This window comes from Labeo rohita, chromosome 5 (genome assembly GCF_022985175.1).
Source record: "Labeo rohita strain BAU-BD-2019 chromosome 5, IGBB_LRoh.1.0, whole genome shotgun sequence".
Lineage (NCBI taxonomy): Eukaryota > Metazoa > Chordata > Actinopteri > Cypriniformes > Cyprinidae > Labeo > Labeo rohita.
Window position 1 is genome coordinate 27,626,851 of NC_066873.1, and position 17,074 is coordinate 27,643,924.

At 36.4% G+C, this 17,074-nt stretch overlaps 1 protein-coding gene across 6 annotated transcripts in view; it reads right to left on the reverse strand.

Moving 5' to 3' along the window:
* The window catches only part of camkk1a (calcium/calmodulin-dependent protein kinase kinase 1, alpha a), a 101,835-nt gene that overhangs the window by 45,890 nt on the left and 38,871 nt on the right, over positions 1-17,074 (reverse strand). For all 6 annotated transcript variants that reach the window (XM_051110387.1, XM_051110389.1, XM_051110383.1 and 3 more), the window contains one exon: positions 6,803-7,210. In XM_051110387.1, the coding sequence (XP_050966344.1) occupies positions 6,803-7,105 (303 nt within the window). In that variant the 5' untranslated portion in view covers positions 7,106-7,210. The remainder of the gene's footprint in view (positions 1-6,802; positions 7,211-17,074) is intronic.

The window sequence follows — 17,074 nt, forward strand, 5'->3', positions numbered from 1 at the left end:
TCAGGTACTAATATGTACCATTAAGGTACCAATATGAATCCTTCAGCTACAAAGGTTCACCTTTTGAAAAGGTACCGCCCTACTGACAGCTTTCTTACCTTTGTATCTGAGAGTGTATAACAGTGTTTTTAGGTGATATGTCATACTTGATGAGCTTCGATTATTAAATTCCTCCATAGAAAGACTGCAAATGACTTTTTCGCCTTTAAAAGCACATACGCTTACCACAAGGTCATGATCCGACCGCTTACATATATTCATTACTGACTCCATGTCTCTTTATCTCTCTTTTTCTTTCTGCTCTCCCTGCAGAGAAAAACATCTAAACTGCTGGGATCATTTACAACCGCATTTGGGATCACTTGAAGCCGTATTTAAACTGCATTTTGGAAGTTTAAAATCAGGGCACCATATCAGTCCATTATATGGAGAAAAATGCTGAAATGTTTTCCTCAAAAAACATCATTTCTTCACGACTGAAGAAAGAAAGACATGAACATCTTGGATGACAAGGGGTGAGTACATTATATGTGAATCTTTGTTTTGGAAGTGAACTTCCACTCCACTCCTTTAGGTGGGTTAAAGGATTAGTTAATCCAGAAACAAATATTCTGTCGTCATTTACTTACCATCATGTCATTCTAAGGCCATCATTTTGACAACACTCTAGCCCTTTTCCATGGAATTACACTACCAGTCAAAAGTTTTTGAACAGTAGGATTTTTAGTGTTTTTTTTTAAGTCTCTTCTGCTCACCAAGCCTGCATTTATTTGATCCAAAGTACAGCAAAAACAGTAAAATTTGATTTTTTTTTTTTTACAATTTAAAATAACTGTTTTCTATTTGAATATATTTTAAAATGTAATGTATTCCTGTGATCAAAGCTAAATTTTCAGCATCATTACTCCAGTCTTCAGTGTCACATAATGCTTCAGAAATCATTCTAATATGCTGATTTGCTGTTTAAGAACTGTTTATTATTATTATCAACATTTAAAAGAGTTGTGTAAATTTTTTTGGATTCTTTGATGAATAGAAAGATCCAAAGATCAGCATTTATCTAAATAAAAAGCTTCTGTAAGATTATACAATACACCATTCAAAAGCCTGGAGGTTTTTTTGGAGGGGGGGTGGGAAGAAATTTTAGAAATTAATACTTTTATTTAGCAAGGATGCATTAATTTGATCAAAAGTGAAGATAAAAAGATTTCTACTTCACATAAATGCTGCTCTTCTGAACTTTCTATTCATTAAAGAAATCTGAAAAAAGCAAATCAGAATATTAGAATGATTTCTGAAGGATCATGTGACACTGAAGATCGGAGTAATGATGCTAAAAATTCAGCTTTGAAATCACAGGAATAAATTACATTTTAATGTAAATAGAAATAGCTATTTTATATAGTAAAAATATTTCAAAATGTTACTGTTTTCATGTACTTTGGATCAAATAAATGGTGGCTTGTTGAGCAGAAGAGACTTCTTTACAAAATTTTTTAAATCTTACTGTTCAAAAACTTTTGACTCGTAGCGTACAATGTATGGAGACCTAAGGCCAATACCAGTCCGTGTCTACATACACATGAACTACAATCAGAATATCTAAGTCTGTTAGTCTAACTTCACAAATATCAGACTGTTATGGTCAGACTGGGTCTAAAGTACTTTTATGATATTTAAAAAATGACAAATAATTGCTTTAGTCTCACCGAAATTGCATGCAAATTCACCTATTAACTTACAGACTTTGACTAGATGAGTCTAAATTGTAAACAAATCATTAAGAATGTGCAAACCATATTAATCAATTAATTAAAAAAGTGTTCTGTGGGAAAAAGTCAAATGGGTTTAAAATGAAATGAGGGTGAGCAAATAATGACAGACTTTTAGTAAACAAGAGCATATCATTTAAGTGCTCCATTATGAATGCACGTTAAAAATATTCAAACTACATCAATGACAGTAAATGGTTTAAGTGCTAAGAGTGTTTCCCCTCTGCACCTATCACTGGATGAGTGTGAGAGCAGATGAGAAGAACACGTCCAGCTGATGCTCCTCTCAGTGCAGAGAGCCTCTCATGCTGCAGATACACTACAGAGCGAAGATGAGGAGGACCCCTGCCTTTCAATGTCTCAGCCCTCAGACAGGCTTGAGCCCCATTAACACACACAAACATACTGTATAGCCAGGAAGAAATGTGGGCGCGCACACACAGATCATCTCTACAGGTCAGAACAAAGACATTCTTTAATATGAGCAGGTTGTTAAGAGGGGGAGTGTGCTGAGGCTGTGTATGAATGAAAGAAGCCTTATTAAAGTTTAGCTGTAGAGGTCAGCACATGACCTGGACACTAATCACAGGAAATGAGTTTTGCTTTGAACACACACACACACACACAAGCTCTTCATGCTATGTAATAGAGGATTCACACAAGAAAATCAGTCAGATGTGACCTAGTCAATAACTATTAAGATTAATACTGCAAATCAATCCAAAACAGTAATCAGTAGTGGTCAACCAAGGCTGATATATCAGCTGACATTTGGTATTTTGTTATTATCGGCATCTACCAATAAGATTTTCAGTTTGGCTGAAAAGCATCGTAAGAGGGACTTTTATTTTGACAGCGCTGAGAATACAGTTTAAAAATCATTCCCAGTTTTTATTAATTTACTATCAGTGTTGGGGAGTAACTAGTTACATGTAACGGAATTAGGTAATTTAATTACAAAATAAATGTAATTGTAATTAGTTATTAGTTAATTAAATTACAGTTACTTTTGAAAAATGCCAGTGATTACAAAGGGGATTACATCTGAATTTTTTGACACACCCACCCACACTTACAGATTCAATTGACTTCTTTCATAAATTGCATTGACTGCTCTAAAATGAGACACGAATGTTTCAGGAGTCAAGGACACAGAACAGGACACATGCTTATTTGATAACTGTTTTATTTTCTATTTAGGTTTATACATAAACTTTATTTTTTAAGATTGTTTTTTCCAAGGCATTGTTAGATGCCAGTGTTTTCTGTCATAACTATGCAAACATTTGATTTCAAACCCAGTATCACAGCTATTAAACTATTTCTTGTTATGATTTCAAATCTGTATTTAACCTCGCAATGATTTTCTGAATTTGGGGCGTTGGTGCCAATAGCCTCATGGTTAGTGTGCCGACATATTTCCCATCTTGAGGCCCTTTGCCAATCCCGCTCCCCTCTCTCCTCCCAGCTCTTTCCTGTCATCTCTCTACTGTCCTATCACAATAAAAGGCATAAAAGCCCCAAAAAATGAGTAAAAAAAGAAAGTCTGAATTTGTGGTGGCTGTGCTTTAAATTAAATTATTACACGGCTCTGTGGAATGCTTGATTCTGATTGGTCAGTCATGACATTCCACGGTGTGTTATTCCCTGATAACAACTGGTAAAAACTAATAACTCAGACTCATTCGGGGCAACTTAAGTCATTGCTATATGCTTGATAGTTTTTCTTGGCGGAAGCTTTGCGTTTGATTAGCTAATAACATATTAAAGCTTAATTCAGTATTATGTCGACAATTTCTTAATTCTGTCGTCCTGGTATTGTGGACTCGCTCTATTGTTTCATATAAACACAGCTGCTGCCATTTTTTTTTTTTTTTGTACACTGTAATGGGTTATAAGATAACTAACAAACTAGTACTACTACTTAATTATTTATGTGGTGAAATGTTGTGTAAGAAAAGTGGTATGACTGCACTGTATCCCTAAAATGTCTAGTTTGAACTTGCCGTTTGCTAGCGACTGATTTCTTCATGGAAGCTTTGCATTCAAATATTTCAACTCAGATCAATGTTTTGTGTCTAATTATTTTGACACAAAACATCTCAATAATCTATCAAGTAGCTGTGTAATAAGTGGGATAATGTACATCCAGCCAGTTTTTATCGCAAAATAAAGATGTATGTTATCCCTTACTTATTATAATCTTAATACAAGTGATAAAGGATTTTGAAAGTCTGACAGTAATCAGTGTTGAGTGCTACTGTAAGGTTAAATCTGCCTGGTTTAAATGTTTCAGAATGATTAACAGTTGAAAATATTAGAAATTTAGAAAAGTAATCAAAAAGTAATTAAAAGTAATGTTACATTACTTTAATAAAGTAACTGAAAAGTTACACTACTTATTACATTTTAAATTAAGTAACTTGTAATCTGTAACCTATTACATTTCCAAAGTAACCTTCCCAACACTGTTTACTATTTATGTTTAATGGTACATGGGGAAAAGTGCTATAACGTGTGCTCTTTTTGTTAGTATTAGGAAGGCAAACGCTATAATGCTTTGTAATATACCAACAGCTTTCAGCAAATTAACATAATTTAAACTAAACTTTTCTAGTAAAAACCCAGCTATTAAGTTGTTTTAAATGTTTAACCCAACCTTCTGGGCACTTTTATTTAACTCAACTATTGCTTAAACAATACTATATTTGAATTTAATTTCAAGAAACTCACAAATATTCACACAAGATTGAACACAAATTCAAATCAATAATTTCAAACTATTCAGCGCTATTGCCGCTGTTATATACAATGTGTACTATGTGTAAAATTAGTGTTAACTGGTCCTGTGCACACAGTCATACCATATTAATGTTGGTTACAGTGTTTAGTGTTTTTTAGATGTTTTATTCATGAAACATACTATAGGATTACAGAATCAAGAAGTAGCCATCTAAAGTAAAAATCTGTTTATTTACATATCTAATATTTTGTTTTTAAATTGCTTATTTCACTCTTAAAAATGCTGGGTTAAAAACAACCCATCGCTGGGTGAAATACGGACAAACTTAGTGATTGAGTTGTTTTGATTAACCTTATGGGCAGTTTTATTTAACTCAACTATTGCTGAAAATTTGCTCAAATATTGTTCAAAATAGGTTGGAAATTAACATTTATTAATATGTTCAATAAACAAATATGTATTAATAATTTGAATAAATAAGAATTAAATAATAAACATTTTTTAAATTGCTTATAAATGTTCACCTTCTGGTTATTGCTGATGCTTCTAGAAATTATGTGTCTGATTTTTAATTTATAACCTATTTTGGTTTATTTTAAGTCAGCCATATTGTAATTTTTAAACACTAGTTGAGTTAAATGAAACTACCCTGCTGGGACAAAACAACCCAGTCACTAGATTTTTCCAAATTTTTACCTAGAGCTGGGTTGTATTTAACCCAATATATAACTGTCTTTAAGGGGTCATGAATTGAGAAATCTTTTGACATTATTATTATTATTATTATATTATTTAGTTTTATTTATATCACTCTAAAAAATGCTGGGTTAAATACAACCCAGTGCTGGATTAAATATGGACAAACCATATTTGGGTTGTTTTGACCCAGCGGTTGGGTTAAATGTTTGATCCAGCCCTCTGGTTAGTTTTATTTAACTCAACTATTGATTAAAAATTACTACATGGCTGGCTTAATATGAACCCAAAAAGCCAGAAATATGTGACCCTGGAACACAAAACCAGTCATAAGTAGCACGGGTATATTTGTAGCAATAGCCAACAATACATTGTATGGGTCAAAATTATTGATTTTTCTTTTATGCCAAAAATCATTAGGATAAGTAAAGATCATGTTCCATGAAGATATTTTGTAAATTTCCTACCGTAAATATGTGAAAACTTATATGATTAGTAATATGCATTATTAAGAACTTCATTTGGACAAATTTAAAGCTGAATTTCTCAAAATTTAGATTTTTTTTTGCACCCTCAGATTCCAGATTATCAAATAGTTGTATATTGGACAAATATTGTCCTATCCTAACAAACAATACATCAATGGAAGGCTTACTCATTCAGCTTTTAGATGATGTAAAATTTAAAAAAAAAAACTGACCCATATGACCCTTGTAGTCCAGGGTCGCATATAGTAATTTTTAAGCAATAGCTTAGTTAAATAAAACTACCTAGAAGGTTGGATTAAACATTTAACCCAACCGCTGGGTCAAAACAACCCAGTCGCTGGGTTTGTCCATATTTCATCCAGCGCTGGGTTGTTTTTAACCCAGCGTTTTTAAGAGTGTAGGAGCCTTACATGACAATCAAAGACACCTTACAATGAAACATTAAACAATAATAATCATTATTACAGTCTAAACAGACCTGATACAAGCATACAAACAATCCCATACAAGCCTGAATAAAAAAGATGGGTCTTAAAGGAGAAGTCCACTTCCAAAACAACAATTCACAAGTAATTTACTCACCCCCTTGTCATCCAAGGTGTTTGTGTCTTTCTGTCTTCATTTGTAAAGAAAAAATGACCAATCATTCCGCTAGATTTTAGACTCATTTAGAGCCTTTTGAAGCTGCATTTAAACTACATTTTGGAAGTTCAAAATCAGGGGAACCAATCAAGTCCATTATATGATGAAAAATCCTAAAATGCTTTCCTCGAAAACCATAATTTCTTTACAGCTGAAGACAGAAAGACATGAACATCTTGGATGACAAGGGGGTGAGTAAATTATTTGTAAATTGTTGTTCTGGAAGTGGACTTCTCCTTTAATAACATTTAAGAGGTCACTGCACTATAAAACCGTCCTGTAAGGTTCAGAACTCATAACTTCCTTATTAGTCCAAAAACAGCTTTTATTGAAAGCAAGCTGCCAAAATAACTATAGACCAATAGTAATCAGTCATAAAAGTTGTAAAAATGAAGGTATATCCAAGTAAACGTGGAACCATATTTCATGCAATTCCAAGAAAATATTTAAATTAGTCTCACCTGCGAGTCTGAGATTGACACTCGTTTGGACTCTATGGTTGGCTGTCTGGCTATTCGGGAATAGCGGTCAGCTCCGCTCCCAGACGACACGTACGTTCCTCTCTCCTGCAATGACATCTTCCTGCCTGACAGGTGTGGCCTCTTGGGCGGAGCTTTCTTAACACCCGTCCCATTCTTCACTACACTGGAGGAGGTATCGGACCTTAGCGACACCGCAGACATCTTGTCAGTCATCTCAGCGGTCTGGGAGGAGTCTGGGTCAGGGTCCACCCCCACGCAACCAGGATCACTGCTCATCGCCATGACGATGGAGTAGGAGGAGCTTGGAAGCAGGGAGGAGGGGGTGTGGGGTTTTTTGCATTAATTGTTCCACTTCCAACTTCAGCTTGCAGTTACAGGATGCTGTGGCTATGTAGACAGACACAGAAAGGAAAGAACAGACAAAGTGTTTGTCACTAAAATGTAATTTTGTCAAACTCTTACACAGATTTTAAGATGCATGAAGGCTGAAAGAAAATATGGCACTATAGCTGGTTTTATACAGTCATCCAATCAAATTTCATTGCTCTCATTCCTCCTGCTTCTTAAACAAGTAGAAAAATGAAAGGCTCTGTGTGAACATTATCAGTCCTCGACTTCATTTTGGGCTCTAATGAGGGTCAGTTATGCCTTGATCATGCTCTCCATGGCATTTTTCTGGCATTAACTGATTGGAGGGTGTGAATATTACTGGCAGCAAGGTGCCAATGAAGTCAACCATACATGACCAGCTAATTGAAAAAAAGTGTGTTTCTCAGGGAGCCCAATTTCCTCAGACGGAAGATAATTAGGAGCCACCACTGTGAACAAGAAATGCTTTGTACTCACTGACTTGTGTGCGTGTGTGTGTGCATCCTATTTCCCTCAGAGCCTTTAGACTCAAATAATCTATCTATCTATCTTTCTGGGGTTTGTTTGTGGAAGATTGAGACAGTGAGAGAGTCTTTTCCTCTATCTATACACAGACTGTGCGTTAGACGGCTGCCTGAGGCCTATTGATTAACACACTGCAGAGTCAGACTCAACCCCACTGCAACAGAGCTTTAGAAAGCTAACAAATCATTAGGATCATCACAGGACCCTGAACCCAAACTGCACATTATATCAAATCATGAAACCGTAAAATATAACTAACACAAACAAAAGGTCACAACAAAGAAAAGAAGAGCATATTACAGAGAATAAAAATGTCCAAACGATATATACACTACCGTTCAAATGTCGGGGATCAGCAAGATTCTATTTTTTAAAGAAATAATCACTTTTATTCAAAAAAGAACACAGAGTGATCAAAAGTGACAGTATTCAACAAACCATCACCATCAAAGCAATCACAGCAAAAAAGATGTTTTCAACTTTGATAAGAAGAAACGTTTCTTGAACACCAAATCAGCATATCAGAATGATTTCTGAAGGATCATGTGAAACTAAAAACGATGTCTGCTGAAATTTCAGCTTTACAATCAGGAAACATTGGAAAATATATTAAAATAGAAAACTGTTCTTTTAAATTGTAATAACATTTCACAATATTACTGTTTTTACTCTATTTTTGATAAAAATAAATAAAGTAAAAATAGCATAAGACAAACATATTGTGGTAAATGTTTTAAAAAATTGTTTAGAAAATTACCAGAAATGTTTTTTTAGAAAATTATCTTTTTGCCATATAAGATCCTTATTCCTCAGCTGGGATCGTGTAGAGCCCTTTGAGGCTGCAATTTGGATCTTCAATTGTAATAACATTTCACAATATTACTGTTTTTACTATATTTTTGATAACAAAAATAAAGTTAAAACAGTACAAGACAAGCATTTGTGGTTAAAAAGTATATCAATTTTATTTGTTTTAGAAAATGACCAATATTTTTGCTAGATAAGATCCTTATTCCTCGGCTGGGATCGTGTAGAAACCTTTGAAGCTGCAGTTTGGACCTTCAACCCGTTGACCACCATTGAAGTCCACTATATGGAGAAAAATCATGGAATGTTTTCCTCAAAAAAAAAAAAAAAAAAACCAAAAACATAATTTCTTTTTGACTGAAGAAAGAAAGACATGAACATGGCATGGGGGTGGGTAAATTCTCAAGAAATTTTATATAATCATATAATATATTCCACTCCCAAAATCTCCCCAAATCATTTAAACTGTGTTTTACAAGCATTTTAAAACACAACCATTGTCATGTTAAAGGTGTTCTTATGACGCTCCTGTAAATTCAGAACAACAAACCAAATGCTATGTTCCCATTTACCCATATTATTCTCCAAACCAATCAATTTATGGCAGGCAAATATTTGTCTTCTAACTGTCTGATATTCAGGACTAAGAGAATATGCAAATAATTCACACATTGGCTGAAGTGCCCAAAATTTGCACAGACTGAGCGGGTATCCTTGTCTGTCCGTCTGCCGGCAGCAAGGCCGCTGCACTCTTCTCTCACATCAGTGTTTCTCTTATGATCAGACATTGTTCGCTTCATACAGAGAGAATCAAAGCAGAGCTGGACATCTGCTCAAGTCTTTGTTTTATAGATAAAAGAGGTGGAAATGCGAAATCCAGCTCTCTACATGGTGATAGAAAAAAAGAGGAGAAAGACGTAGGAATGAATTTCTTCATCCACTCTCATAATACCGTTCTACACATCTCCCTTCATTTCTTACTGCTATTGTCTCGTTCCACATGCAACCGATTTCAGAGAATCCTCTATGAGGACATGGAGAATTACCATAGGAAATGCAGCCGAACAATAGAAATGTCATCACAACTAAATCCTTTCTGTCCTACAGCGGGCCGGAGAGACTGAGGCATGAGACAGGCTCTAGAAACAGAGCAAAATCCTGTAACGCAAATGTCAAGGGAGCCACTCTCAATTTGACGTATTTGGGACACGCTACATTATACTATTGCTCAAGGTTACCCAAAATATACAGGCCAAACATGGGAGGTTTTCTTCTGCAAGCCCCAGATGCCTTTTAAAACTGGCCCAGGTGGCCAACCCCACTAAACTGAATTTAAATGGCTGATAATAAAATGTTTTGTTGAAAGTGAATATATGCATATATAATGTGACTAAAATCACCATCACGAACACACACCTTTTCCCAATACTAAATACTTCTGTTAAGTACTACTATTATTTATATAAAATGTTATTTATAGAATAATAATATTTAATAAACAACATCAGTCATCATAAAAGTTGCAGTAGGCATTTCAGTCAAAACGTACAAAGGCAGCACTCTGATATGCAGCATTAAATTTACATAAAATATAACATGATGAGACTTTGCCCCCAGCCAAAACTATTTGATCTGGAATAAATAATAGATTAATGAGACCAAAGACTGCTTGTTGGATTTACCCGAAACAAATTATATCTCATGTTTAACCACTATAAAGACATCAGAGCCAGTGGCAAATTCCAGAAGATCTGGCCGAGGTAAGGCTGCTCTCGGCAGGTTCATGAGCACTGACGCCCTCAAGCTCACATCTCTGAAAACATTAAAGCAAATTTTCATTATCTTTATGAAAAAACACATATTTCAAATCTAACCAAGTTCATTCCTGTCTAAACAAATCTTAAAACTACATTCTGTGACACAAAAACAGTATTGTTTATGCAATTACAGCAGATTTGGGTGTCCACTATGACACTCGCTGTGAGGAACACCACAAGCAGAGTGATACCAACAGTAAAATGGTTGGATTTCTGTTATCACTTGAATATCACACTCTGATCAGCCAATCAGATTCAAAGACCAGAAAGAATTGTTGTATAAATATATATACACATACATGTATCCACGCATATATCTACAAAATCTCTGAGACAGTGAAACTGAATGATACCGATGCCACAAACAATTCAATCTTAAATTGCTAAATCTGGCATCCTAAGCATGAGTTACATATTCGATTTCACGATTATTACATTGCTTAGACAGTTTATTAAAACAAGAAAATATATGAGCAAATATAAATCTATTCTAATACTGTATCTCAAAACCAATTCAGCATCGAGCATCTATGTACAACTCAAGTGTATCTGCAAAGAACGTGAATTTATGAATAAATACCTAGGTGAAGGCTTGGCTCATGAATATTAAATAGGTTACGTGACTAGACAGTCTAGTGAGACTACCTGGCAACGTCGACACGAGCTAATTAATATTCATGAGGCAGGCCTTCATACCAGGACCACACTAGGATTCTAAAACTCATTCCGGCACCACTGTCTCACAGCGCACAGTTCAAAGAGGCCCTGTTTCAACACTAGGTCAAAGCATCGTCCTCCTGCCAGGCTCAGCACTGGGACAGTTTTATCTCAGTGCTACCATAAGATTCAGGCCACGGATGTTTCTGGTACACCCTGAGAGCAGACACATACAAGACAATGCTATAAGAAATGCCTCACAATAAACATATGGCACAGACAAACTACACTGATAACTAGTATAGATCCGTTTGAATCTGAATTGAATTTTACATCTGTATTTATGATCACACATCCAAGGCTATACTCATTCAATCATTAACACCACAAACAAGACAGACTGCAAATGACATGCATTTTTAATTCATTTTAAAAAATATATACTTAAAGCGGACATCAGATGCCCATTTCCCACAAGGTGGTATGAATCCTTAGGGCCTTTAAGAAACGTCTGTAACATACTTTGGTTAAAATTCCTCAATGATTGTGTAAAACAACACCCTTTTTAACTTGCCAAAAACAGCTCTGTTCACAGAGACCTATGTTTCTTTAAATGATAATGATCTACTGCTCACCCCACCCCTCTCTTCTGTTTTCTTGTGGATTGACACGTAACCATTAAAAAGAAAATGATGTCAGGAGAAAATAAAGACTCTTATGTTCACTTTGTTCTTATGTTTATGTTCAGCCAACTACAAAACACCTGCATTGCTTACGAGACGTTGTCGCTACAGCTGCTCGAACGTTGAGAAAATGGCAGAGAGAATTATAACAACTTAAAATAACAAATTTCTATTTTATTCAAATGTAATTTATTTATTTTGATAGACACACCTAAATTTTCAGCAGCCATTACTACCAGTCTTCATTGTCAAATTTACTTCTACTTAATTCTTTGAAGAATAGAAAGTTCGAAACAACAACATTTCTTCGAAATAGGAATCTTATGCAACAAATGCATTTACTGTCACTTTTGCTCAATTTAATCCGTCCTTTCTGAATAAAAGTATCTTCTTAAAGTGCCACTATTACGGATTTTTGAAAATGACTTTCCATGCAACAGCTCTGTGTAACAGCTCTAAGTGAATGAAAACATCCTGCAAAGTTTTAAATCTGAAAGTGCACCTTGTATAAAGTTATTGTCTCTTAAAAGAAAGAGTCGGTTCTGAATAATTTAAACGAGTCATTTTTAAAATGAGCCAAAAGTTGTTTCATTTTGACGTCAACATGAATCATTGGCATATTGAAACTGGAACCCCCTCTCCCTCAAACACTGTAGCGGATTCCTTTGGATAGCATCATGTCAAGAAGACGCTGTGCTCTTCACTTTGAGGATAAATCCGTTAGGGCACAGTTAGCGTATGTTGAAAAACTCCCATCTCATTTTCTCCTACGATTTCAAAATTGTCCTACATCGCTGCAGAAGTACCGACCCAGTGTTTACAAAGTGAACTTGCGAGGAGGGTCAAACACTCTTTACAAAAAAGGGTAAAACAGCGATGTAGGACGATTTTGAAGTTGGAGGAGAAAATGGGACTTCTTCAACATACCTTAACTGTCTTGAACCGGAGTGCACAGAGTACGCATGCACATCGCAGAGCTAGACAAGACGAGAATTTGTGGTTAAAAACTGTGTAAACATAAATTTTAAAGACAATGACCAATCGTTTCACTAGGTAAGACCCTTATTCCTCGGCTGGAATCATTTAGAGCCCTTTGAAGCTGCAATAAAACTGCATTTTTAACCTTCAATCCACTGAGCACCACTGAAGTCCACTTTATGGAGAAAAATCTTGGAACGTTCCTCAAAAAAACTTTCTTTGCAACTGAAAAAATAAAGACATGAACATCTGACATGGGGGTGGGTAAATTATCAGGAAACTTTTATTCTGAAAGTGAGGTAATCCTTTAAAAATGGTTGCTTTCATGCACATTGTTGCATGCAAAACACATATTTAGCTGGGTGTGTTGTGTTCGCTCCACATCGCTTGTAGGTCTCTGGCTAACCAGCTAACGGCAATATCCAGTGTTTCCCCTGCCATTATATTAGGTGGGCGCCCCCGCCCCCTCAATGGCAGCCGCCACCCTCCTTGAAGGTCAAGTAAACTTTATTTTCTATATAGCGCCAGATCACAACAGACGTCATTTAAGGTTACCTTTCCTATAGAACAGGTCTACACCTTATTCTTTTATTAAACAAACAAAATAGCCTGTTATTTATCTTATTTACACAACGGCATGTCATTTCTGTCTCTAACGTTACGTGGTCACGTGTCTACAATTTCTCCTCCGCTAATACGCGGAGGGATTGCGGAGTCCATTCATAAAAAACGAATTTACTCCATATAGCATGGGATGCCACAGAATATGTCAATTTTTGGATTAATAAAACAAATGTAGGTCTCTCACTTAATTTGAACCGCGATATGGACTCGTGTCTGTGAATATTAAAACGCAAAAAGACGGTTTAAATATGAATCCTCCATGTTCTGCCTGGCTCTGTATGAATGAATGGTGGAGACGCGGTTTTGTTTACTACACAAATACTGAAGCACACGTGACACTCACGGTTATTTGTGGCCTCTGCCGAAAATGCAGAATGCAGAAATTATAATAACAGAAAAAAACTCTGTTTGTTTGGCAACAAATAAAAGGGTTTCATTTTCATTTCATTAAAAATAAACAAATGTTTAATGCCTGTATTTGATCAGAAAAATTAAAACACACAAGAATTTCCGAAAAAAAAAAAAAACTGGAATCCTAGGGGAAACAATGATATCCGTTCGCTCACAATTGTCTAGAAATGTGTCGATAAAAATATGTTATTACTTGGAGTTCTGATAAAGAATAGAGCAGTACATTGGTGTACAAAATGCAGTGCTTTATCAATACATTTCTGCATTGAGTTAACACATATAACATGGCTGTTTGGGTGTTTAATGTAATGGTGATGGGCGTTCTGTTTCCAACATGCACTGCACGCAGTAGACCAATCACAACAGACTGGGTAATCGGACCAATCACTGCAGATTAGCGTCAAACAAAGGGGGGGTTTGGAAAAATGAATCGTTGGGCAGTGAAAATAAATGCATATTATAAGATAACGAACACGTTTTTTGACTTTGCATGCACGTCAACCTGTTGTTGGGGACTCCCAAAACCAAAATATGAACCTTTCATAATCCATGATAGGGGCACTTTAATACAAACAAACAAACAAAAAATCTTACTGACATCAAACACTAAAAAGGTAGTGTAGATATCAATAAAACTGAAACAAACACTGTCATACTATTACTTGTCACTTTTGTGTTAAAAGTGACAAGTAACGTGTGTTCAGTAATCATTCAAACACTATCTACAGGCATCTGAAATGAAATGTAACAAGAGCGCAGTGTAACAGAGACTGCATGTCACATCCACGAGGCAGCCACTTACCCATGGCTTGTGAAAATCCAGCACGCTCAGCAAAACCATGTGCGGAAGCATATCACTATAAACAATGATTACGCTCACTGTAAACACCATGATAGTGTGTGAAAGTACATGACAACAAGCACAACATTCCTGAGCAAAAACAGGCATAGCTGACTTTCTAAATGTATACAGATATCCCACCTCTAACACACAACATTCCCTTTGTGGCATTTTCGGTGTATGTGCATTTGTGTTCACCAGCTATCAGAACCGTAAAAAAAGAGAGAGAGAGAGTATTGTAATCCTCAGATTTCACTTCCTCCTGGGCAGATGGCCACCTGATAACAACATAAGAGAGACACCGTAAGAGAATTCTTGGTTAATCAGGACTCATCTGTTAAAACAGAGATTTTGACTCATCCAGACACATACTTTCACAACCAAGGAAAGTGCGAGACTAATGTTACATGCTACATGCCCTAAAATGACTTCTATCTCTCTGCATTACTTCCTGTTCATGCAGTCTGTGTTAGGTGCATTCAACTTGTAACTTAAAAGAGGTCTATGTTAATGTTTAAAGAGAAAGGCAATGTGTTGTCAATGAATGAATGAAAGGACTGTCAACACTTTCTAGCCATTATGATTTGCCATCTTAATTATGCTGCAAAGCTCTAAGTATAGAATGTAAAAAACATGGATGTAGTGTCCATGACATCACCTGTAGGTTTCTGAAGAGCATTTCTGAAGCTCTTAGTAGGAGGGAGTCGGGCGTCCCCATCTTGGAATCGCGTCACTGCACGTCGCTCCCAAATAATCGGCAAAGAGGCGGGACGTGGGTGGAGCTGGTTGCTGAAACCACGCCCGCCTAGCACGACGGTGGTGACAGCAGCGGCAATCCACCTGTCACTCAAGTGGCCACGCTCTAAATTATGCAGAACTTTAAGGCTTAATATAATTTAAACGGATGAGTTATAAAAAAAATTCACCCCCCTCACAGTTGACATGAAGGGCGAAATTAGCTATATAGACCAAAACCACTTTTTGTACCTGGCTGTAAACATATTTTTTCTGCTGTAAAGCTGGGCATTTTAACATGGGGAGTCTATGGGATTGATTCCCTTTTGGAGCCAGTCTCTAGCGCCCAGTCGATGAATTACAGTTTAAGTCACTTTCATGTTGGCTTCAATAGAGAGAGCGGGAGGTTGCCGCTTGGTTCTAAGGCAGCATCACTCTTATCCTTGTTGAAAAGGAAATACCAGAATGCTTTTCGTCAAGCTATGTAAACAAGTAAATCCAACAAGGCACATGGAGAAAAAGTACAGTTCAATTTAAAACAATTTTACCCACCACACAAGAGTAAGCCTATGAGTGAGACTTGCAGTTTGGAAAACAACTGGAAAAATAACAATGTGCAGTAAACGGTAAAACTGTTTGCACTACATACCAGTGTGTTCATAATACATTACATTAATAATAATAACAACTTTTACCATGCTAATTCTAGAGAGGTGATCTGCATTGTGCCCAAAAGGCTGAAATTTGGTATGGTCAAACACAATAACATCAAACCCTTTTTACAAAACAGAATAATAAATTTAGCTTCTTTAGGTCAAAATACACTGTAGGCTTGTCTGTCATACTAAGCCTTGCGACTTCTCCAAGTCTCCTTCTCATTTTGTCTGTGGTAGGCTAGCGCGTTCAGACTAGCAAGTTTAGCTGACTTTCTAAACTCATCCAGACAGGCCTGTCAGCTCCTGCTAAAGAGAATATAACTCACACCGTGTTTTTCCGTGTGTGTGTGTGAGTTTGCATTCGCGGACGCTTCAATTGTTCTCCCAGGTGCAAGATATCCATTTCAATCCAAGACATCTGTATGCAGTGAGCAGACTTTAGTGCACACACACGCATACACACCCTTTCTTCCTTCACTGGCAGAGCTGAGCTCTAGCAGGCATCCTTGTAGAAACAGAGTGCATTTATGTGGCTGTTAAAGCGAGTCCCTCCGGATGAGGAGGAAAGCACAGAGCAGAGTGAAGGATATGTGGAGAGGGAAAACAGGAGGAGGAGAGGTGAACGACTGCAATGCTCCATGCCCACGTTCTGCCTCCTCTCACTTCAATTCAGCACCAAAGCTTTGATGCAAACTGTGAGGGAACAGCGCCCAAACGGTTCTAGCGCTGTATCAGTCAGTGGGTGGTGATCTTGAGCGGGAACCGTGTGCTATTAGACAAGATAAACAGCAAACCATCGCTTGACTAAACACAGGGAGAAAGATATGCTTTGAAATAGAAAATAATGAATGGTGTGTCACCATAAAAGTTCTACAGTCTACAACAGTAATTCTCAACTAGTAGGTGCTATTATTGAGTCATGGATAGCTGGAAAAAACAATGTTAATACAGAAAATAAAGTGCAACTTTACGATCATCCGTATTTAGGACAATAAACTTTAAAAAGGGAGGAAAAACGCTGTCACATCCATCTGTCACTTGGCAGAAGCCAAATCAGGCAGATGCCAACATGGACAGGTTGCACAACATGCCCTTATGCTCAAAAGCCATGAACAAAACTGCACTACAAAAAATATTTTCCAGATCAA